Source organism: Aquarana catesbeiana, linkage group LG02 (assembly GCF_042186555.1).
Source record: "Aquarana catesbeiana isolate 2022-GZ linkage group LG02, ASM4218655v1, whole genome shotgun sequence".
In the NCBI taxonomy this organism is placed as follows: Eukaryota; Metazoa; Chordata; class Amphibia; order Anura; family Ranidae; genus Aquarana; species Aquarana catesbeiana.
Window position 1 is genome coordinate 754,504,498 of NC_133325.1, and position 24,923 is coordinate 754,529,420.

Genomic DNA, 24,923 nt, shown 5'->3' on the forward strand with positions numbered 1-24,923 from the left:
ACTTTGCTTATCTTTATCTCTCTTTGCTTGTTCATTGAATAAGTTTATTAGCATGAGCAGCAACGGATGGTATGTAGAGCAGTGGAGAAGTCGTCGGCCAAGAAAGAACAGCAGTAACCAGAAGCAGAGCCATCTTGAGACTACGGAAGAAGGGAGTACAAGGGACATCAAGAATGAGCTGTATTTTGTTGGACGTATCGTGTCACCTACCATTGAAGTTGCCAGAGTACCTGTCCTGCTGCTGCTGCCACCTTCACTTTGGCTCTCCCCTCTGCCTACCAGATGTTGCTGCTGTCTTTCCATATTTTGGTTATAGGGATCATATTCTAATGTATCAGATTTAACAAATTCTCCCAGTATCTGTCTCCTGCTGCACTGCTAGTGTAAACAGCCAAATATTAGAATCTTTAAGCCGGCCATAGATGGTTTGAATCCTGTATGGGCGGAATGTACCCAAGTCGATCGGTACAGCCAGCCTGTCGGATTTTACGTGTGATTATTGCTAGCAATAATCCCTGTGTTCTCTCGGCTTCACCCACCTGCTTGGAGAACACAATAGCTCCATGGGAGGGATTCCCACATTAACACTGTGTTGATGGGGGGAATCGAGTGAATTTCTTGCAGGAAAGAAGCTTGCACTGTCTATGGCTAGCCTTACTAATCGTTGGGAACTGTTCTTAATTCAGGCGTGTTTTTTTATTTTTCTTCTTCTTTTTTTTTTTTTTTCTTAGTTTTGGTTTCCTATGTCTTCAGATTCTGGAGTATTGACTGTGTAAGTACTGTACCAAATACAAGTCACCCCTTTGGTGTGTAAACTGCCTGATCATTTCCCTCATAAATGAAATGATTAGTCACAGTTCTGACCCTTATCACGTCAAACCCCAAATTACTTCTGCCCATAGCAGTGCAATTTGTATTCTGACTTGTATTTTGCAATATGTTCTCCGCTTTGGTGGGCACAGTGAAACAGACCTTGATGCTGAAAATTCTATCATTACAAAGCAGGTTCTAAAGCGGGATCGGACCCTGGTGTGACAATGGCTGGGGTCTGTGTCACTCTCAGCCCTTCTTTTATGAAACTGTTCCGGCATTGAGAGGGGCGAATGGAACCGTACGTAAGTAAGTAAAACCAAAATAAAAAACCATGGGTGTTTAAATCAAGATCCAGCGTGGACAGTGTCTTCTACATGATCTGGTTCAGCCCCATCATGACTGGGCGTGGCAGGTCAGAGACCAGTCTCCATACAAGCCATGTTCTTTTTACTGTTTTGGTGGTTGAGTTATGCTTATTGTTTCACAGTTGCAGATTAACCTGATTGTGCATTGTTAAAGTGACACAGGGCTGCTAGATAACTCACTAACAAGAGGTGTGTGTGTGTGGGGGGGGGGGGGGGAGGGAGGGTTCTCTTTACTGTGCCAAAATATGTTTCTTGCTTCAGTCCAGGATGACAGACTAGAATTTGCCCAGTGTTCAGGTTTCAGGATGACGATAGGACAGCTCTTTGCACGGGTAAGCATGGGGTTACCAGAGAGGGGATAGTTCACAGAGTCACCTGTGAACTTTCACCGCTCTATATGGAAACTTGTTGCAGGGTCAGATCCTTGTAGCTGCCTTGTGTCCACGGTCACTGCCTGCTCTACTATCACAACACTGCAGCCAAAGATTCCTTAGGTAGGTAAGCATTTAACAAGTTTTTCTTTTTTCCTTTTCCTTTTCTAAAACTGTGATATGCTATGCACCTTTTAATTACCTGTCATTCACAGAAGTATGTTAAAATGTAACTTCCCTCTTGTGTGGCAGACTGGTGTCAGAACCATTACTGATCAGTAGAGGATGTTGTAAAAAGACAATTAAAAAAACATGACTTAGCTTTGTGCATATTCTGCATGGAGAGCTGTAGTCCTCTGTTATGTTTCTGGTATCTAGTATATTTGAACTGTGTAGTCATTAAATCGGGGGGTTTGAAGCCTGCCTTGGGAAACAGTAAAAAATTGTACATTTTACCGCCTTATTTTTAAAGTTATAGTAACATTTTGGTTCGCCCCTTTTCTGTCTCATCTGTCTGCCTTCTAGGATCAGTTTCTAAAGGCAGCACCGGTTTCTGGTGGAAGAGGAGCCCTACTCATGAGGAAGATGGGATGGAAGGAAGGAGAAGGACTTGGAAGAAATAATGAGGGAAATGTTAATCCTATTCTTGTTGACTTTAAGACTGATCGTAAAGGTAAATGGCATTTCGAACATGCCAAGTTAACACAGTGCATCTGGAAAGTATTCGCAACGCTTCACTTTTTCCACATTTTGTTATGTTACAGCCCTATTCCAAAATGGATTAAATTTCAATATTTTCCTCAAAATTCTACAAACAATACCGCATAATGACAACATGAAAGAAGTTTGTTTGAAATCTTTGCAAATTTATTAAGAATATAAAATGAAGAAAATCCCATGTACCTAAGTATTCACAGCCATAGCTCAATACTTTGGTGAAGCACCTTTGGCACCCATTACAGCCTGAAGTCTTTTTAAGTATGATGCTACAAGCTTGGTACACCTATGTTTGGGCAGTTTCTCCCATTCGTCTTTGCAGAACCTACCAAGCTCTGTTAGGTTGGATGGGGAGCGTTGATGCACAACCATTTTTAGATCCAGAGATGTTTAATCGGGTTCAAGTCTGGGCCACTCAAGGACATTCAAAGAGTTGTCCTGTAGCCACTCCTTGTTATCTTGGCTGTGTGCTTATGGTCGTTGTCCTGTTGGAAGATGAACCTTCACCCTAGTCTGAGGTCCAGAGTGCTCTGGAGCAGGTTTTTATCAAGGATGTTTCTGTACATTGCTGCATTCAGCTTTCCCTAGATCCTGACTAGTCTCCCAGTTCCTGACACTGAAAAACATCCCCACAGCATGAAGCTGCCACCACCATGCTTCACTGTAGGGATGATATTGGCCAGATGATGAGCAGTGCCTGGTTTTCTCCAGACATGACGCTTGCAATTCAGGCCAGAGTGTTCAATCTTTATTTCATCAGACCAGATAATTTTGTTTCTCGTGATCTGAAAGTCCTTCAGGCGCCTTTTGGAAAAGCTCTAAGCAGGCTGTCTGGCCACTCTACCATACAGGTCTGATTGGTGGAGTGCTGCAGAGATGGTTGTTCTTCAGTAAGGTTCTCCTCTCTCCACAGAGAAACGCTGGAGCTCTGTCAGAGTGACCATCCGGTTTTTGGTCGCCTCCCTGACTAAGGCCCTTCTCCCCCGATCATTTAGTTTGGCCTGGCAGCCCGCTCTAGGAAGAGTCCTGGTGGTTTTAAACTTCTTCCATTTACGGATGATGGTGGCCACTGTGCTCATTGGGACCAATGCTGCTGAAATTTTTCTGTACCCTTCCCCCAGATCTGTCCCTCGATACAATCCTGTCTCGGAGGTCTACAGACAATTCCTTGGACTTCATGGCTTGGTTTGTGCTCTGACATGCACTGTTAAATGTGGGACCTTATATAGACAGGTGTGTTCCTTTCCAAATCAAGTCCATTCAACTGAAGTTACCACAGGTGGACTCCAATCAAGTTGTGGAAACTGGATGCACCTGAGCTCAATTTTGAGTGTTATGGCAAAGACTTTGAAATACTTATGTACATGTGATTTTTTTTTTTTCGTTTTTTTATTTTTAATAAATTTGCAAAGATTTCAAACAAACTTCTTTCACATTGTCATTATGGGGTATTGTTTGTAGAATTTTGAGAAAAATAATGAGTTTAATCCATTTTGGAATAAGGCTGTAACGTAACAAAATGTGAAAAAAGTGAAGCGCTGTGATGCTCTGTATATGGAGGTTTTCTATTTTTTTGAGTTTTTTATTCTTTCCTGTGTTGGTTGATCTGGACTGATTTTGTGTTTTTTCTTTTTTTTTCTTTTTTTTATAAACCAGATAAACTATGTAACTTTAACATCTCTTTGCAATACATGCCAAAACCCAGACTCTTTCCTATCACCCACCAAAGCCTACCTGAAGTATTTTATGCTTTGTTTTTTTTTTTTATGTGTTCTGGCCCGTGGGGGGGGGGGGGGGGGGGTGTTCGGTCAGAGTCTTCTGTCCAGTTGGATTGAATCCTGAGCTGCATTTTTTTAAACATCTGGGGGGAAAGTTAAAAGGAAGAAAAATTTAGCCTGATGTTGGACTTTAAAAATGCTGCAAGTACAGTAATGAGCTAGAATTATTGCTCTGGCTCCAATGTTCACAGTGATACCTCACATGTATGGTTTGAATGCAGTTTACAAATGTGGGCCAACTTATGTATGCGGGCACTTCTTAAATTTTTTTGTTTTTGTTTTTTACTTATTTTTTTATTTTTACACTGTCCCTTTATTTTCATTCATTTAATCATTTTTTTACTTGTGTTCTTTTTATTCCTATTACAAGGACTGTGAATATCCCTTGCACTAGGAATAGTGTGTGACAGTTCCTCTTTACAGAGATATCTGGGGTCTATAAAACCCCAGATCTCTCCTCTAGGCTGCAAAGCCTGAGATAAAAAAAAAAGAAATTTCAGGCTCTCTAGGTAAAATAACTGCAGTGTTTACATCTGCCAAGGCTGGATGTGACGTCATAGTATCGCGCCGGGCCTCTGAAGGTAATAGAGATGACCGGGGACCATCTGGTCCTTGGTCAGCTCTATGGTAGACTTCCGCCACCGGCCGATTTCTTCTCCGGCTCGCCAATCGCACAAGCGAGCCGATAGATGCCCCAGAGGGCGGCGGGAAGGGGGGACGTCCCTCCCACCGCCTGTAAAAACAAGCGACTGAACAGCCGATATTCTTTTTACTGTGCAGGGAATCGCCGCCTGAAAAAAAAGATATGTGAATGACGCCTGCAGCTGCAGGCATCGTTCAGATATCCCCACTCATAGTCCAGGACGTCATATGACTCCCTATGGGCGGGAAGTGGTTAAAGAAACAAAACACGGGGAAATGTGCATGTATTGGATAGGAGTACTGAATGTTTGTTTATTTTTTTGCCCAGATATACACTTTATGGTAAAGAATGTTTTGTAGCCATTCCATCATTTTTAAAACAAGGCAGGCTTTTCTGTAATGGAGTTGGGTGCTGAGTATTCCAGATTGTTTGTTTGTTTTTCTTCGCTAGGAGAGTAGGCAAAACTTTTTAAATTTTTTTTTTTTAACATTATCCGAGAATGACAATAAGTGTTTCTTATTCTAGGATTAGTGGCAGATGGGGAAAAAGCTTCCAACAAGCTGACAATGCCTGTTATGAAGGATCTATCTGGTGAGTTCTCTACTTGTCATTTAATTGTTACAAATCCAATAGCTTTCCAAACACATTACATGACAGTTGCTGGATCTGGCTGCTTTTGGCCGTATTGAGTCATAAACTTTATATTTGTTACGCTGACATTCACATAGTGTAACTTAAAAAAAATTACCAAGTGTGTTGAACGAAAGAAAAAATACTGATTCCCCTATCCCGCTCAAATGACCCCCACTTTGCTACTGTGTTTTCATGGCGGGACACGGAACACAATGATCAGTGTTGCCGGATATAGCTGGCAGCGCTGGTTGTTCGGACAAACCTGATAAGGGTGTTTGTACAGAAGTGAATCAATAGTAGGACTGTACAACCAGGGTTTCCCATACATGGATCGAAACGCGGTCCACATATGGCCGGCTTTACGTTTTCACTTGCATAAAACTCCACTTAGCATTCCCTATCTGTGTATTGCTTAGTGATGACGTTTACTATAATTTACCCTGTCTGTACTGTGCTAAGATGGCAGATCTTTATTAATCAGTTATAATCTTGATGTGCCCAATGTCTGTCCTAAGGCCAGCCATACATGACTAAACCAGCTGAGATTTGATCTATGTATGTGCAGGCTGATTGTACCCAAGTCCATCCATCCATCGACTTGGGTGCAACCAGTCTCTTGGATTTTTCTACATGCGATTACTGCCGGCGGCTGCAGCTGCTAGTTGTGCGCTGACTGCTGGGAAGCCCTGTTGACAAAACACGTTAGCACTCGGGAAATCAGGTGAATTTCTTTCCTTTGAGAGGAAAGAAAATCAAATCATGGATGGGGTGCCTAATGCCCTGTACACACGGTAGGATTTTCCGACAACAAATGTTGGATGTGAGCTTGTTGTCGGAAAGTCCGACCGTGTGTATGCTCCATAGAACATTTGTTGGCGGAATTTCCGCCAACAAATGTTTGAAAGCGGGTTCTCAAATTTTCCGACAACAAATCTTATCGGAAATCAAGCAGAATAGCCGTACTGTCTATTGAACTTCATTTTTCTCGGCTCGTATGTGTTGTACATCACCGCGTTCTTGCCATTCGGAATTTCCAACAACATTTGTGTGACCGTGTGTATGCAAGACAAGTTTGAGCCAACATCCTTCGGAAAAAAATCCACGGTTTTGTTGTCGGAAAATCCTATCGTGTGTACATGGCATTACAGTGGGTTTAGAATCACAAGGCTTGGATGGTACATTATGTGTTAATGCAGTTAAAAAATACCTATTGGTTAATTGCACATTGGAAGCTATACTAAACAAAACTGGTTGCCTGTAGAGTCCTTGGTATAACCCTGCTCCAAAGAACGAAATATATAGGCAAGTATTTTTTAAAAACAATTTTTAGCTCTGCTGTGTGAATAAAAACATAGCAAACATGTAGTGGGAGTTTCTCAAATTTAACTGCAATTGTGGAAATGCACTTTAAGGTGTAAAAAGATCCTTTTTAAAATGCTTATTAACCGTTTCTGGACCGCCCCACGCATATATACTGCGGCAGGACGGCACTTTAGCGCAAAATCGAATATCTGTGCATAATCTCGTTTTCTGGGTCTGTGGCGCGCTGCCGGTCACCAGCTCCCGCTGTAAGGCAGACGAATCGGCAGTCTGCCTTTGTAAACAAGGCAGATCGCCGTTCTATGACAGGAGAAGACAGAGATCTTGTGTTTCTACTAAGCACAAACACCTCCCCCACAGTTAGATGATTTTAACCCCTTCCCTGCCAGTGTCAGTAAAGTGACCGTGCATATTATTTAGCACTGATCACTGTATTAGTGTGATTGGTCCCCAAAAAAGTGTCACTTGGTGTCCCATTTGGCCACCGCGATCCCGCTATAAGTCGCAGATCGCTGCCATTACTAGTAAAATGAAAATTCCATAAAAATATCCCATAGTTTGTAGGTGCTATAACTTTTGGGCAAACCAATCAATATACGCTTAGTAGGATTTTTTTTTTACCAAAAATATGTGGCAGAATACATGTTGGCCTAAATTGAAGAAGAAATTTGATGATCTCTATGTGGGAAACAAAGGACATAGATTTTATTTGGGTAGAGTGTCGCACGACCACGCAATTGTCAGTTGAAGTAACGCAGTACCGTATCGCAAAAAATGGCCTGGTCATGAAGGGGGTAAATCTTTCAGAGCTGAAAAGGTTAAAACACCTGTGTGTGAAAATATGCAACTGCTTAAATCTATTTACTGCAGATGTTGCACTTGTCAGATATTAAAAAAAATATATATATTTCCTTCTAATATAGCCACTAGGCCATCACACCTAGACAATTCTGTCTACCTGACTCAATCCCAGCTGCGATTCTTCATATGGCACAAGGCTGTGTAACTCCTTAATGATCCGTGTATCAAGAATATGGGCCCTTGACCCTCCAACCGTTAAAGTGTATCTAAACCCAGAAACAAAAATGTATTCTTTTTCAGCTTAACCAGTCCACAAGTTCACACTGCCATTGAAAGCAGGCATTTCAGGGGCATTTTTAACGCTCCTCAAACGCCTATGCAAGTGATACTATGGACAGCACACACTGGTGTTCACATTATCAAAACATGAAGCGTTAGCATAATGTCACTTCGCTTCAAAATTGAAGCCTCTTGTCAAGTCTGGTAGAGTTTTAAGCCTTTCAGCACCTCACATTCAAGTTGCACTGGCAGATGTTTGTGGCGCATTCAAATTTTGTAAAATACAGTAATGTGTACAGAACTGTCTTACTTTAGATTACTTACTGCAGTGTGACTAATACACGTCCTTCTTTAGAACCATTGGCATTAATACAGCAATCAGTGCGATTAAAAATGCATTGATTACTGTAAAAAAATGTCACTGGCAGTGAAGGCGTTAACACTAGGGGGGTGGTGAAGGGGTTAACTGTGTTTCCTGGGAGGTGATTCTAACTGAAGGGGGAGGGAACTAACTACAGGAAGTGACAGATCGTGATTCCTAGCTAATGGGAACACACAATCTGTCTCTCCTGTCAGAACATAACAGGGAAGTGTGTGTTTACACACTCGTTCCTGGTCACGATCGCTCGTGGCCGACGGTCATCGCGATGGCGCCTGCTATCCGGACCCCGCGAGATCACGTACAGTAACGTGATTTCGCGCAGGGGAGCCAGCCTGCTGCAGTAAAACTGCGGCGGCTGTTTCGGAAGACGATATACGTCCTTACTTTGAAGAGGCATATCTTTGTTATGGCAGCAGCTAGCTGCCATAACCCTGGTATCCTCTTCTTCGGCGGGCAGTCTGGTTTCCGATAATAGTGGTCTCTGCGGCGCATTCGCCGCAAGATCACTTTTATTGACGGCAAGACACAGGTACTTTCTTGTTGAAAAATTAAAGATAAAGCAAACAATACATCTAAGGACTGGTAAGCTGCAATATATTAGTTTTGTTCTTGGGTTTAATCAGGATTCAGTGTCCTGTGTTGTTCTAACAGAAAAGTCAGCTCTACTGTTTACAGATTGCTTTACTGGTAGACTGGTTCTTCTGTTAATATAAAAAATGATCACCCAGTGCAATTCTGTGATACAGTTCAGGTTCTCTAGCACTGTTATGTCCATAGTACTCACATCTGCTGAAGCTGTAATTATACCGTTGTGCCAAGACAGACAGGCTCTTTCAAACATTTTAGTTCAGTGTCCTAAAACTGTAATTTTTTTTTTGTAGGAAAACATCCCATCTCCGTTCTGATGGAGCTCTGCAACAAGAAGAAATGGTCTCCACCGGACTTCACACTTGTGGATGATACAGGCCCGGACCATCGCAAACGTTTCCTTTTTAAGGTAAGAATTGCTTTTCAGGGCAGATTGAATTTGGAGCTCCGGCCCTATTGTGAATGAAAGTTAGTGGTGTTTTGCCCTTTTTATCTCCAAGTAATTCCCCCATTCACACCAGATATAACCATTTTTGTATTTTAGGCTTATTGTACACGTAACGTTTTACAACCTCTCCAGAGCGATTTTACTTGACAGATCGTAACCGACGTTGAAAAACGTTCGTTTTGCCGCGTTTGAAACGCCTGTAAACGAATCGCGTTTACCAGCTGTTATAGGCGTTTCAAATGCCTCTGAACATCTGTCCTGAGCGCATTTTTTTTTTACTTCTAAACGCAACTGCTTCTAAAAAATGCTTCTAAACGCAACTGCCTAGAAACACTATAAATGACATGTACTGATAAGATAACATACTGGAGAGTTCAGGAGCAGCTGAAAAAAAGTCCAACTGCTCCTAAACGTCCGTTTACCAGCAGCAGTGTACATGAGGCCTTACTCTGCCTTTGCACACAACAAATATGAATATGGGTGTAACATGTTGTGAAAGGTAAATTTATCCTTTAACCAATTCCAGACCGCCCACCGTGGATTTACCTTGCTACTTTGATGTTAAATACCGTTGTTATGGCAGCAGACAGCTGCCATAACCCCGGTATTTTCTTCAACAGTGGGCGGTCCGGTTTAGGATAAAAGTGGTCTCCGCGGTGGAATTGCTGCAAAATCACTTTTATCGGCAGCGTAAGATATGCCCACCCCCCTCCCACTGCGTCCTGGTTGTCTCCGCCGCTTACCAGATCCGTTGGTAGCGGCGGAGGCAATCCGATCCTTTCCCCTGATAGGTAGGAAGTCCTGTGAGGGAATGATGGCCCCCACTCAACTCTATGCCATTGGATGACGGGAGCGATGTCAAACGTCACTTCCGCCCAACGGACTTAAAGTGGCAATTTTTTTATTTTTATCGATTTTATGTGGTAAATGTGAGATCTGAGGTCTTTTTGACCCCAGATCTCACATTAAAGAGGTCCTGTCATGCTTTTTGTTCTATTACAAGGGATGTTTACATTCCTTGTAATAGGCATAAAAGTGATCCAAAATTTTTTTTTTTTTTTTTTTTAAATAAGAAGGGAAATTTTTTTTTTAAAGTGCCCCGTCCCTCATGCGCAAGTTGATCCTGCATATATAAATCGGTGTTTAGACCACACATGTGAGGTATCCCCACGATCGTTAGAGCGAGAGCAATAATTCTGGTACTAGACGACCTCTAACTCAAAACTGGTAACCTGTAGAAATTTTTCAACATCGCCTATGGAGATTTTTAAGTGCCAAGTTTGTCGCCATTCCAAGAGCGGGCATAATTTTGAAGTGTGACATGTTGGGTATCAACTTACTCAATGCAACATTATGTTTCACAATATAAAAGATGTCATTGGAAGTAGAAAAAGTCCAAAAATCAGTGGGAATAAACAATGCCCCAGTTTTGGTGTCAGTGGGAGGAAGGGAGGAATAGTGCCCCATCTTTGGTGTCAGTGGGAGGAATTGTGCCCCATTATGGGTGTCATTGGGAGGAACTGTTCCCCGTCGTTGGTGTCATTGGGAGGAACTGTTCCCCATTGTTGGTGTCTTTGGGAGCAACTGTTCCCCGTCGTTGGTGTCATTGGGAAGAACTGTTCCCCGTCGTTGGTGTCATTGGGAAGAACTGTTCCCCGTCGTTGGTGTCATTGGGAAGAACTGTTCCCCGTCGGTGTCATTGGGAAGTACTGTTCCCCGTCGTTGGTGTCATTGGGAAGTACTGTTCCCCGTCGTTGGTGTCATTGGGAAGTACTGTTCCCCGTCGTTGGTGTCATTGGGAAGTACTGTTCCCCGTCGTTGGTGTCATTGGGAAGAACTGTTCCCCGTCATTGGTGTCATTGGGAAGAACTGTTCCCCGTCATTGGTGTCATTGGGAAGAACTGTTCCCCGTCATTGGTGTCATTGGGAAGAACTGTTCCCCGTCATTGGTGTCATTGGGAAGAACTGTTCCCCGTCATTGGTGTCATTGGGAAGAACTGTTCCCCGTCATTGGTGTCATTGGGAAGAACTGTTCCCTGTCGTTGGTGTCATTGGGAAGAACTGTTCCCTGTCGTTGGTGTCATTGGGAAGAACTGTTCCCCGTCGTTGGCGTCATTGGGAGGAACTGTTCCCCGTCGTTGGCGTCATTGGGAGGAACTGTTTCCCGTTCTTGGCCTCATTGGGAGGAACTGTTCCCCGTCTTTGGCCTCATTGGGAGGAACTGTTCCCCGTCGGTGTCATTGGGAGGATTTCTGCCCCATCGTTGGTGTCATTGGGCCCCATCATTGGTGTCAGTGGTGTGAAATATGCCCCATTGTTTGTTTCGGTGGATGAAAATAATTCCCCAAGGGCCAGATAAAAGCAAGCAAAGGGCCGCATCTGGTCCCTGGGCCACAGTTTGGAGACCACTGCTCTTTGAGTGGAGACTCTAAAACATAGGAGGTGTGTTACTGACCAGGTCCCCGGGGGAAAACATAAGGAAAAAGCCTTAAAAAGAAAACTAATGCAGCCACCTAACTTAGATTGGTAGGCTGCAATTTATTAGGCTTTTGGGTAAAGACCGCTTTGTAACTGTCTTATGCCTGTGACCTCCAAGCCTACTGTCTAGCCACTCTCATCAGTAAGATATTCGCACAGGGTTTTACCTTCAAAACATGCTTTACCTAGTCTCCCGCTTTAAAAAAAAAAAATACAATAAAAAATAAACTGAAACTTAACAATGTTGTGCAGTACAGGAAGTCAATGGTTGAACTTTGTACTACGCCTCTCTCAATGTCTTTTCAGTGTACTGGCAAAAATGTATCTGTGTGATTTACTATCTTTTCTTTTCTCTGTGCAGGTAACAGTCAATGGAGTCACATGTCAGCCGAGCCAACCCAGCGTCACCAAGAAACTTGCCAAAGCCACAGCTGCTGCTGCGGCCCTTCAGGCACTGGGGGCTTTGCCAAAAGAAAGCATAACCTCTACTACCAACTTCTGCAGTGCCTCCAATAGCGCACTGTAGGTCCATCACACAATGATGCCTCCTTACTGAGCCATTTCAACGTGAGAGGACACAATGTCAAAGCAGCATCCTGATGAGTTGGAATACAAAACTCCACACGACTTATGGGTTTTTTTTTTTTTTTTTGTTTTGTTTTTTTTTTTTGTTTTATTTGCATGATCGTGTTTTGTAATCGGGAGGTAATTGAGTCTGGCTTTTGTAGATGAATGCTTGTTTGTAAACTTCCAGCTGCTTTGTGGTTTATCAAGACTGTTATTCTACTTTGTATCCTTGTTTGTATCAATGACTGTCTTTGTCTGTAATGTCAGGTGGCATCATTAATCCGGTAAGTTTTTTTCTTTTAGCTTAAGGACTTATGAATTGAGTTGTGAAGTTATTGATCATAGATGTTCAACTCCGGGTGCATTATGTTTTGGAATTAGTTGCTATAATGCTCCATGGGAGGTATGGATATCAGTATGCAAAAGGGGTGCTACCATTAAGACCTGGAGCCTGGAAGCCACAAACTAGTACTGGCCACTTGTTTGGTAATGACTCCTCTCCCCTAAAAGGTAAGATTATTAAAAATATGAAGGAAATAACATCTCGCTCCAGTGTTGCACTTATATTCAAATATCCAGGTTAGTAATGTTTGTGTAGCTGCATCCAATAATCACTGATTCCTTTCTGTCACAGTTGAGGTCCATGTGCCTGGTGCAGCACTCATCTCGCCATTTTGTGCAGAGATCACACTCTGAAACTTGTCCATCACTGATGCTGACTTACTTACAAAGGCCTTCATTTATACTTGTTTTCTGTGTTGTGCCTGTTCTCCTAATTTTTTAATCTTGTAGCTTCATTGATGGAGCTAATTTATCTTGGCCCGAAAAGTGGTCTGTATTTCAGTGTGACTAAATTTGTAAATACGTCTTAATAAAAATCTGGTACCATTAACAATGTCTTTTTTTTAATCTGTGCCCTGAACCTTTTAGAGAAAATAACCCAACGGTTTTTTTTTTGTTTTTTTTTTATCTTTATTTTGGTCAGCATTGTGAGGGAACAAATCAAAAATGAAGCACCAGCAAAAAAAACAAAGAAAGAAAGAAAACTAACAAGACAGCAAAAAATAGGTATACAGTATATCGAAGTACCAGGAGTTGTCACTCACAACATAGGTAACAGACACCATATAGGGGCCGAGAGCTACCTCGACATCATGAAATACAAGGGGACTCTCCTATGTCGCGGACTTTCGGTCCCAGTCGACACAACTCCTCTCTAAACTAACAGAGGAGCTGTGAGAACCACTGATGAAAATGTGTCTAAAACTCACATAAAATTATTTTCCATTATCCTGAGCTATCATGTGACTGAACTCCTGTACACACTCCAAAAATATGCTCGTGGCCTTCACACCAGGTTCAAAGCTACTGAGAATGTGGTGCCTGGTTGACCAATAGTAGATGGAATGGGAAACTAAGGAGAAAGCATTTTGGAGATTTAGGGTGGCTTATCCGGAGACCCTCCAACACGTGTTTACATATTTTCCAGAGAGGTAGCACAAGGGGGCATTCCCACCATATATGGAGGAAAGTACCCCTCTGCACGCAGCCTCTCCAGCACAAATCAGAATGTGAAGGGTACATTTTTGTGGGAACACAATACCACATGGTCAACAGCTTGTAATTATTTTCCTGTGCTTTAGACCAGTGGTCGTCAACCCTGTCCTCAGGGCCCACTAACAGGCCAGGTTTGCAAGATAACTGAAATACATCACAGGTGATATCACTTGCTGCTCAGTGATTGCAGTTTTCTAGTCTGCATCTCCCCAAGGTAATACATAAAACCTGGCCTGTTAGTGGGCCCTGAGGACAGAGTTGATGACCACTGCTTTAGACTCTACTGAGCTAGAGTGGGTCAAGTAGTACAACTGCTACATTTGTTCTTTAGTAAACTCACATTGGAGGTCGCGCTCCCAGTCTCTAATGAAATATGGTTTAGAATGCGACTTGGCTGCCTCTGATAGTTGGTATAGGATAGAGATCGTGTGAGGCTGTGGGTCCTGTGCTGCCCATAAATGTTCAAACTCTGTAAAAGTGGATCTAATATTCATCTCACGATGTGTATAGGCAACAAAATCTGCCAACTGGCGGTACCTCCAGAAATCGAAGGGGAAGCTCCCATACGTCTCTGAGCACATCCAGAGGGATCAAAGTGTGGCCCTCTAAAAAAAAAAAAAAAAAAGTGCCAAGCTAACTATGCTGTCTCTTACCCAGGATGCAAGGGAAGACGGTCACTCCCCAGGGGTGAACCAGGGGGACCCCCCCACTGGAGCCAGCGGAGATGCTGGGGGAGCTAGATCCAAAGATCTATTCAGTCTATCCCATACGATTAATGAATGGGAGGTCAGTGGGGAGACCCACTCCGAGACATCTGTCTCCCATCGGAACCCAGGGGGCATATGACAAGTTGCGACCGGCAATAGTCTTTTCCAGTGAGACCCATAGTTTAGAGGATGTGTGAAATTTCAAATCAAGTGCTGCAAAGCTGTCGCCTGATATTGGAGGCTATTAGGGAGCCCAAGACCTCCATGTCTCTTGGACCTTTGCAGTATGGCCATAGCTACTCGTGGCTTCTGGTTTCTCCACACAATCTTGAGAAAACAACTACGGAGCTCCATAAAAAGTGTCTGGGTAAGCGGATAGGTACCATCTGCAGGAGAAACAATATGCAGGGAAGGATTGTCGTTTTTATGATATTTGTGCGACCAGACTAACCCAAGTGAAAGTCGTCTTATCCCAAAATTGTAAATCTTGGTGAAGCTTCTTTAGTAATGGGGTGTAGTTATGAGTAAATAGAGCTTTCAAGCTACTAGTAAGCTGGGTTCCCAGATACCGTATTGAAGAGGACGCCCAAGCAAAAGGGAAAGCGCCCTTCAGGGTGGTAGTCATGACTGGGGGGACCGTAATCCGCAAGATCTCCGATTTGGTATAGTTGATCTTAAAGTTAGAAAGCTGGCTATAAGCTGCTACTTCCTCTTATCAGGTTATGCAGCGAGACTACAGGGTCTACCACGTGAAATAGGACATCCTCCTCGTATATGGAAAGTTTATGTTCTGAAGGACCTACAGTAACACCTCTGATGTTTTGATTAGCTCTTATTTTCCTGAGCAGAGGTTCCAAGACCAGAGCGAACAATAGGGGGGAGAGTGGACACCTCTGTCTCGTGCCATTCTGGAATGGGAACTCTGAAGATAAACAGCCATTCACCTTGACCTGATCTGAAGGAGACGCGTAGAGTGCTGATATCCAGCATAACATCTGAGGCCACAACCTAGCCAGTACTGCATTGAGAAAGCCCCAATCCACGCGATCGAACGCCTTGTCTGCGTGTGTGAAATCAAATACGGGAGCAGATGGTCACGTGTCTGGGCCCAATGAATGAGCTATATGGCCCGAATAGTTATCATGGGCCTCCTGGCCCACTATAAAGCCTGTCTGGTCTGGGTGGACTATTTCGGGGAGGAAATTTTTAAGGCAATTGGTGAGGATTTTGGTAAATAGTTTCAAATCTGTTTTCAATAAAGAGATTGGACGGTAGATCTGTGGGAGAGTAAGATCTTTTCCCTTCTTTCGGGAGGACAGTGATGTGAGCCGTGAAGCCCCCTGAGGGAGATGCTCTGCCGAAGCCAAGGAATTGAAGGAGGAGTACATAAGTGCCTGTATTTTCTCGATAATTTTCAAATAGTAGGCCTTTGTGAAGCCATCTGGCCGTGGGCTCTTCCAGTTAGGGAGTGACTTCACTGTAGCCAACAACTCCGGGATATGGGAACCTCTATAGCTGCCTGCTGCTCGAGAGTTAGATTTGGGAGACCCGAGGAGGAGAGATGGGCCTCTATCCTTGCGTGTTTCTGCGCTTTGTCTGCTGGGGAGGCATCCAGGTCCAAATTATATAGGGCTGCGTAATAGTCCCGGAACATCAACCAAATTTTGTGTTATGTTGTACTAGTTCACCCATGGGGGAATGGAGTTTATGAACATGTTATGATACTCGCTGTTTCTGGAGAGCCCTGGCCAACATTCTGCCACACTTATTACCGTGCTCATAGTACTTATGAGCTACATAGCATAACCGTCGGCATATTCGCCGGTCTAAGAGTTTCGAAAACAGCTTGTGTAAGTCTGTCAGGTGACAAGGCGCATCTGGGTCAGCCGTTCGCTTGTGCAGTATCTCGGCTTGCTGTAGTCCCCCCGAAAACATGTTGAAAGTCTGCCTGTAGTACCTTTTTCAACTTGGTGCCCCATGCAATAAGTGCTCCGCGTACTGCAGCCTTATGGCCTTCCCAAAGTATACCATGACTGACCTCCCCAGTATCATTTTCCGTAAAGTAGTGAGACAATGTTTCTTCTACACCTGATATTACTCTAGGGTCATCCTAAGAGGTTCTCGCTCAGTCTCCACGCCTAGGAGCTAGATGCCATATAGGGTAAGTCGAGCAATATGGTCGGAGAGGGTAATCTGGTCAATAGTGGAGTCAGCCAATAACTCTAAGCTACTCTGATCCACTAATGGCAGATCAATTCTAGTATATACCCCATGAAATGTAGAATAATAGCTATAGTCTTTCTCTGAGGCATGCACAACCCTCCAGCAGTCAACTAAAGTGTGTTTCTGTAGGGACTTGTGGAAGTGCTTTAAGAAGGCAAAGGAGTGCATGGAGTGACTCACCGAGGTATCTACTGTTGGGTTTGGGCTGACATTAAAGTCCCCTCCCAAGACTAATCGTCCCTCTCGGAAGTCCGCCAGACTGTCAAGGACCGTATCTATGAACGAAAGCTGGGTGTTTGGGGCATAAAGGGTAGAAAAGGTGTAGGCCTGTCCAATAATGGTGCCCTTCAGGAAGACTTATCACCCTTGGGGTCAATGTAATGGGCCGTGGGTTGGAACGGACAATTCCTGTGAATGGCAATAGCCGTCCCTTTAGATTTTGGTTTTGGGGAGTTGCTCAGATACTATTGGGAAAAAATGTGATTAGGGAGTTTTGGAGTAGAAGCATTGGTAAAGTGGGTTTCCTGCAGGAAAAGGACCTGTGCACCCAGGCACTTGAGCTCTTGCCATAGCCTGTTTGGGAGAGTATAAGCCACGTGTATTGTATCACACTACCTTAATCGTTTCAATGAAGGATTAGGTATGGGGAGTCCAGGCGAAACCCGTCAGTATTGAACCAGGTATGAGCAGCCATGTATCTGGAGTGGAAATTCAGAGGAAATAAAAGAAAAAGGAATGAAAAGGCATTAATCACATTACAACAAAATAAACATACAATAATCCACAGAAAAGGCCGTCAGGAGCCAGGGTCAGCCCCTGGAAGGCCACACTAAACTGCATGCTTGCCCCAGGAAGGCCCGCCAAATATGGCGGCCCACCAGGCTGAGGCATGAAGCCCAAATCAGGGCTAGTACCCAAAACAGGTAATCCTACGTGGGGAACGTAGACCGACATGAACAGACAAGGTGCGCCCGGGTCCCCGCCTAATGATAGAGGTTGTAGATGCATCGGGATTAATAGTAAAATTGCTAAAAAAGAGAAAAAAAAAAACCTTTTTCATACATTTTTGCTGGGAAAAAAAAAAAAAAAAGGAACTGCTGGTAGATGCCATGGCCCTCTAGCCCATCCTCAGGAGCTTAATTGACTACTGAATTGTCCTGCAATGGAGGCAATGCCACGTAGGGTCCATAAGACTAAATGGCGAGAGTCCCTAGGCCATGCTGTACTTCAAATGTCACCGTCCTGGGTTCCAGAAGAAGTATTGGGTGAAGAACGTTTGCGGCCTTGAGACCATCTGAGCAGGGAGCCAAGGGTTTGGTGCCAAAGGAGGTTGCATCTCTGCATGGTGACGCCAATCTGTAAAGTCCACTGGATCCAGTCCCAGTTGAGAGAGGAAGTGGGGAAGATCATCTTTGGTACGCAAAGTAGCAGATTTGCCATCACTTCCAGCTTGTAGATTGAAAGGGAACCCCCAGCAATATTTAATGCCTGACGCTTGCATAGCTTCCAGGAGGGGATTGAGAGCCCTGCGTTGCATCAGTGTGCAGCATGACAGGTCTTGGTTAAAAAAAAACAGGCGTACCCTGTCAAAATCAAAGAAGGGGTGTTTGCTCATGCATTGCATGATCTGCTCCTTAACTGTGAACTTATGCAGCTTGCATATAATGTCTCTTGGGTTTGAGGCATCTTGTGAGGGGGGTCTGAGCGCTCTATGAGCTCTATCAATTTCTACTGATTCATTGGGGGAAAGCTCCAGAATCTCCCTGAAGATGCCCTGTAGAGTTGGAAGAATGTCTTTGGCTGCTGTTTGCCACTGGCAACCCGTGGATGCGGATAATAGAATGGTGGCTGTGGTTCTCGTAATCATCTAGTTGACATATGAGAGCTGCAATTCTCTGGTCTTGAGCATAGCAGGTATCCCTAAGCTGAGAGATGGCTGGAAAGGTCTCCTCTACACTCTGCTCTAGGGCTTCCACTCTGTTGCCCAGCTGGGTAGTATTCTGCAATTGTTCAATGTCTTGTTTAAATGCTTTCTCTGTTCTGCTGGCAAATCTTTCTAAGTCTTCTCTAGTGGGGAGAGACCAGATGTGTTGCTTCAGGTCTCTATCCCCATGAAGCTCTGATATGTCAGACCCCTGATCGTGGGAGGCAGAGGAGCCATGGGAGGATAGGCCAGCTGTATCGCTTACCATGTGCGGCGATTTGGTAGGGAGGCCCAAGCGGCTGCTGCCATGTTTTTCCCCTTGTTTTGGCCGGCCGCCATCTTGGATAGCTCGCCCCGCGGCTGCCCTCCGTCAGTGAAATAGGCATTAATGGAGCCGCAGTGGGGCTTAATGGAGTCCCGTGGGCTGTGATTGAGTTGTTGGCGGTAGGACATACCAACTGAGGCTCGGTGAAGTTTAGGATCGCCGGTGAAGGCTGTGAAAGTGTCCGTCAGCGAGGAGCTGCAAGAGCACACGTCCTCACTCATGTCTAGGCAACGCCCCACAACAGTTTTTTGTTTTTGTTTTTTTATTTATTTGTTCCCTGTGTGTGCTCAGATCCTGGAAATTGTTGGTTCTTATTCAGAATGAAAAGAGAACCAGTCTAGTAGTGAAGTACACACTACATAATTACACTGTTAAAATGTAGACCTTAAAAAGCGGTGTTCCAACCAAAAGTGGAACATCCACTTATATGCTTCCTTCCCCCCTCCGGTGTCACAACCTTTTAGGGGGGAACGGGGACCAGTTTTTGACAGGTCCACTTCCGGGAATCAGGCCGCTGCCCGATCTCCCGGAAGTTTGGCCCACCCTCTTCCTTCCCCCGCCGCTGGGCCAAATACAAAGCGCAGCGTGCTTCACGCATGTGCAGTAAGAAACCAGCAGTGCAGCCTTTCGGCTTGCTTTCCTTACCAGAAATGGCGGCGGCAGCACCTGGGAGTCAATCCGAAGATCAGCTGGGGTGCCAACATTGCGGGCTCCCTGGACAGGTAAGTGCCCTAATATTAAAAGTCAGCAGCTACAGTATTTGTAGCTGCTGACTTTTAATTTTTTTCACCCAGGCTGGACCTCCTCTTTAAGAATTTATTACAAGTCATGGGAAGCTACCTGAGCTGACCGCTTTAAATCTATCAAAATTTACATGAGGCAGCAGACATCCTTCAGTCATTTTAACTATTGAACACAATATACAGCATGTAAATGCAACTATGCAATGTTCATACATGTACCATGTGTATTTTACTGTGGCGAAAATAATTATTTGATCCCCTGCAGATTTTGTGAGTTTGCCCACTTACAAAGAAATGAAGGGCCTATAATTTTAATCATAGGTGTATTGTCAGGTCACCTGGGACCAGGTGACAGATGCACTCTGTAGGAGTCGGAAGTGCACCGCTAAGGTAGTGGACCCTAGGACTGACTGCTGCGGATTGAACCCTGGAAGGTTCAGGAAGCAGGTCTACAGGATAACTAACATGGATCCCGGTGGGAGCTAGAGCATAGATTCCCCAGGGTGTGGAGTCTAAGAGCCAGCGGATGTTCACCGGAGCCTCTAGTGGTGAGGATGGACTGCGCTGCAGTCTGGCTCCAGGTCGCGGCCCCCAGGGTCTCACAGCTCACGCTCACTGTAGACTACAGGAGAAGAGGAAGGAAGCAGCAGGCTGGAACGACAGGGAAGTAAGGGGTAAGCCAAAGGTCAGGGCGACTAGCAGACAAGGATAAATATAACACGCCAAAGGTCAGGGTAACAAGCAGACAGGCCGAGTCAAGAACAGGCCAAAGTCGGTAACAGGAATCAGATGTAGGAAACACAGCAAGTACACACGGAGGCTAACACACAATGGTTGATCAGCACTGCTGGCTTGCAGTGCACAGGTTAATATAGGGTTCCCTGATAGGGCCTGGGGTGGGGTAATGCTTAGAGGAGAGGTTATAAAACCAGTCAGGTGAGAGGCAGCTGGTCTTTAGAGATGAACACATGGAGACAGGTAAGCTGACAGAGAAAACTCTATTGCATAACCATGACAGTACCCCCCTCTTATGAGGCCTCCCCCTCCCCCGCCTGGGCCCTGGCTTAAAGGGAAACTCCAGATGAAACCTCCTCAACAGACGAGGAGCAAAGATCTCAGATGCAGTGATCCAAGACCTCTCCTCAGGACCAAACCCTTCCCAATGTACGAGGTACTGAAGAATGCCTCTAGGGCGCCGGGAATTGAGAACTTGACTAACCTCATACTTAAGATTATCCTCAGAGACCGAAACCGAGGTAGGGAGAGGACGAGAGGATTTATTGAGGGCTAAAGGCTTCTTAGGAATGGGTAAAGGCATAAGAAGACCATCAGGAGTCTGAGCAGGGTCCCCCAGACCCTTAAAGATGAGCTGGACATCCAACACGGCATCATCAGACTGGGCAGAAGTCAGTGGATCCCTGAGACCAGGTTGGTTAGAAAGTGATGTGTCACAGAAGTCAAGCTGGATAGCTTCACTGGGCATAGGCTGAACTGGTGCAGAGGCCGACTGAACAGCATTGCCAGGTGCAGCGACCACCAGAATCGCATCACAGGGTGTAGCGACTGTGGAACTGGTAGACGAGTCAGCCTGGGTGTGCGTCCAAGGGGGTCCAGGAACAGGCAAAGGTAAATGACCATGCAAACTGGAGTGAATGATCGGCTCAAGTTCACAGGTGGGCTCTTCATCCGGAGTGCCACATGACCCAGAGTGCCTCAGCCCGACTATTGCAGGAGACATTCCAGAAATCGCTATATGCAGCGGGAAGAGCAGAAGATACTGGGATGGGGCAACAGGAAGTTTCTCTTTTGGGGTAACCTTGAGTAGGCAGGAAGAGGAACAGGAGGAACCCCAAGCCAGGATACGTCCAGCAGTCCAGTCAATGTGTGGAGAATGGAACTGTAACCAAGGAAGACCTAATATGATAGGAGATGAAGCTTTAGGTAAGACAAGGAAGGATATCCACTCCTGGTGGAGTGTCCCTACCGGCATCTTAACAGGAATGGTCTGTAAGCGGATAGGACCCCCTGGGAGAACAGTGCCATCAATCGCCAAGACCACCATTGGCGTTGAAAGGGGCAAAAGGGTAAGTCTCATGGAAGATGCAGTTTCCCAATCCATGAAATTGCCAGCGGCTCCGGAATCCAGATGTGCCGAGACTGAACGAGAGGAAGCGCCGACATGAAGGAACACAGAAAGAAGAAGACGAGAAGGTGAAGGTGATACTTCAGGGTCTAATACTCCACCTTCCCAGATGTATTGGCCCCAATCGTTTTTCTGGACGAAGAGAACAAGTGTCACGAAAATTACCTTTGGCCCCACAATAGAGGCACAGGCCCAGAGTTCTGCGCCTAGCGCGTTCTGCAGGAGACAACTTGGTCCAGCCCAGCTGCATAGGTTTCTCAGCGTGCAGGGGGTGCTCCTCGGATAGAAGAGAAGGGACTGAGAGCTCAAGCTGCCTAAGGAATGGGGAGTGCTGGCGTCTTTTTTCCAGGGCCCTCTCCTGAAAGCGAATATCGATCTGGTTACACAAGGTGATGACACCGTCCAGATCAGCAGGAAGGGATCTTCCTGCTAATTCATCCTTCACTCTATCAGAGAGGCAATGTAAAAAGGTTGCATCTAGGGCCTCATTATTCCAGCTCAATTCAGCTGTGAGGATACGGAACTGAAGAGCATGCTGTCCCACAGAAGCGGACTCTTGACGGAGACGTAAAAGAGCGCTAGCCGCTGAGGAGACACGACCCGGATCCTCGAAGATATTCCGAAAAAGTTTCAAGAAACCAGACAGGCTAGAAACCACTGGATCATTCAGTTCCCACAGAGGGGCAGCCCAAGCTAGTGCCTCGCCGGACAGGAGGGTTATAATATAGGCTACTTTCGCCCGATCGGACAGGAAGTTTTGGGGCTGAAGTTCAAAATGAATCGCGCACTGGCTAAGGAACCCCCTGCAAGCCTTGGAGTCCTCAGAGAAATGGGCCGGAGCTGGCAGTTGTAATGAATGTGTGGCTGCGATAGGTGCAGCAGCAGATAGCGGTTGAGGTTGTTGAACCGGGGGTCCTAATGAGGCCTGAACCTGTTCAAAACAGGATGCCAAATCCTGAAGGAATCGCATCACTTGGGTCTGATGCGATTCCTGGGTCTCAAGTCTGCGAACTAAGCCCTGCAACGGATCATCTGCGGGTAGCGGCACATCAGCTGGGTCCATGGCTGATCAAACTGTCAGGTCACCTGGGACCAGGTGACAGATGCACTCTGTAGGAGTCGGAAGTGCACCGCTAAGGTAGTGGACCCTAGGACTGACTGCTGCGGATTGAACCCTGGAAGGTTCAAGAAGCAGGTCTACAGAATAACTAACATGGATCCCAGTGGGAGCTAGAGCATTGATTCCCCAGGGTGCAGAATCTAAGACCCAGTGGGTGTTCACCAGAGCCTCTAGTGGTGAGGATGGACTGCGCTGCAGTCTGGCTCCAGGTCGCGGCCCCCAGGGTCTCATAGCTCACACTCACCGTAGACAACAGGAGAAGAGTAAGGAGGCAGCAGGCTGGAACAGGGAAGTAAGGGGTAAGCCAAAGGTCAGGGCGACTAGCAGACAAGGATAAACATAACATGCCAAAGGTCAGGGTAACAAGCAGACAGGGAGAGTCGAGAACAGGCCAAAGTCGGTAACTGGAATCAGACGTAGGAAACACAGCAAGTACACACGGAGGCTAACACACAATGGTTGATCAGCACTGCTGGCTTGCAGTGCACAGGTTAATATAGGGTTCCCTGATAGGGCCTTGGGTGGGGCCATGCTTAGAGGAGAGGTTATAAACCAGTCAGGTGAGAGGCAGCTGGTCTTTAGAGATGAACACATGGAGACAGGTAAGCTGACAGAGAAAACTCTATTGCATAACCATGACATGTATTTTAAATGATGGAAAGAAGAGAGCAGCGCCGATCTAAGTGTAGCATTAAATGAAACCAAATGTAATATGTGGTAATGAACTCACATGGGGTAGAAGCAGTATAGACATATAGTACACACAGGGTGCACGTGGGTCTCTACTGTCTGTGCAGGCAGGTGCCGGTGATCGCTACTCCCAGACGATCCGGTGGCATCCAAGGCTCCGGAGCTGGAGATGATCAGCTGGGAGGGTGGTGAGACATCATTCATGCATTGGCTGTGACAGGCAGAGGGAGCTTGCGTTCGGAGCATGTGTGCTCTGGCATTTTAAATGAGAGACAGAATATGCACCAAAAATCCAGAAAAAACACATGATACAAATGTAATAAATTGAGTTGCCGTTCAGTGAATAAAATAAGTATTTGATTCTCAAGCAAAATATGACTTAGTACTTTGTGGAGAAACTCTTCTTGGCAAGCACAGAGGGTAAGACGTTTCTTGTAGTTGGTTACCAAGTTTGAACACATCTCAGGAGGGTTTTTTGGTCCACTCTTCTTTAAAGATCTTCTCTAAATCCTTAAAGTTGGATGTAAGCCCTCGCATATACTCAGTGAAGTGAACAGCCTCAGATGATGCACAGAGATGAAACAAATCTCCCTATACAAGTTTTACTTGTATATCTGCTGTCTTCCTTTTTCTACACCCTTTGAAAAGTGCAGATCGTGTTAAAAATATTTCTTCATCTTTCAGTAGCACATAGGGGTGTTTGGGAAGACTGGAATTACACTGTGTTAAAGCTGATTGGAGGAAAGGGACACGCCCCCTTCTACATAGGCAGAGGAACGTGCAGACCTGTATTCTGAATAGACAAGCTCCCTGTTTATCTCCCTCTAAGCACCCTCCCGGTGTCGGAGAACTTCTCAGAAGTGACTCATGCTGATAGGCTCTTACAGCTTTGAAGAGAGATAAGTAAACACTACAGATATGTGCTTCATTCAGTTTTCATGAATGGGATTTACAACCACTTTAAGGTTTCTGGTCTGTCCCTTGGCAACTCGAAGTTTTAGCTCCCTCCATAATTTTTTTTTTTTTTTTTTTTTATAGGATTAAGCTCTGGAGACTGGCTAGGCCACTCCATGACCTTCTTTTAATATGCTTCTTCTCCTTTGTTGCCTTGGTGGTATGTTTTGGGTCATTGTCATGCTGGAAGACCCCTCCACGAACCATCTTCAGTGTTCTGGCTGAGGGAAGGAGGCTCTCATCCAAAATTTTACAATACACGGCCCCTCCAATGCGGAAAAGTCGGCCTGTACCTTTAGCAGAGAAATCGCTCCAAAGCATAAAGTTTCCACTTTTTTTTTTTTTTTTTTTTTT

General features: G+C 45.2%; 1 protein-coding gene across 8 annotated transcripts in view; it reads left to right on the plus strand.

Annotated features, from left to right (window-relative positions):
- Positions 1–13,078, plus strand: part of SON (SON DNA and RNA binding protein) — a 169,111-nt gene extending 156,033 nt beyond the window's left edge. The window contains exons 9-13 of one of the 8 annotated variants that reach the window (XR_012241795.1): positions 2,075–2,222; positions 5,213–5,278; positions 8,984–9,099; positions 11,978–12,693; positions 12,818–13,078. Coding sequence is in view for 5 of the 8 variants with exons in the window: in XM_073617170.1 (XP_073473271.1) it covers positions 2,075–2,222; positions 5,213–5,278; positions 8,984–9,099; positions 11,978–12,142 (495 nt within the window). In the remaining 3 variants the exon portion in view is untranslated. Of the gene's footprint in view, positions 1–731; positions 773–1,002; positions 1,388–2,074; positions 2,223–5,212; positions 5,279–8,983; positions 9,100–11,977 lie in introns of those variants that run through there. The other 7 variants (XM_073617170.1, XR_012241796.1, XR_012241797.1 and 4 more) reach the window with 7 other exon arrangements.
- Positions 13,079–24,923: the final 11,845 nt, after the last annotated feature.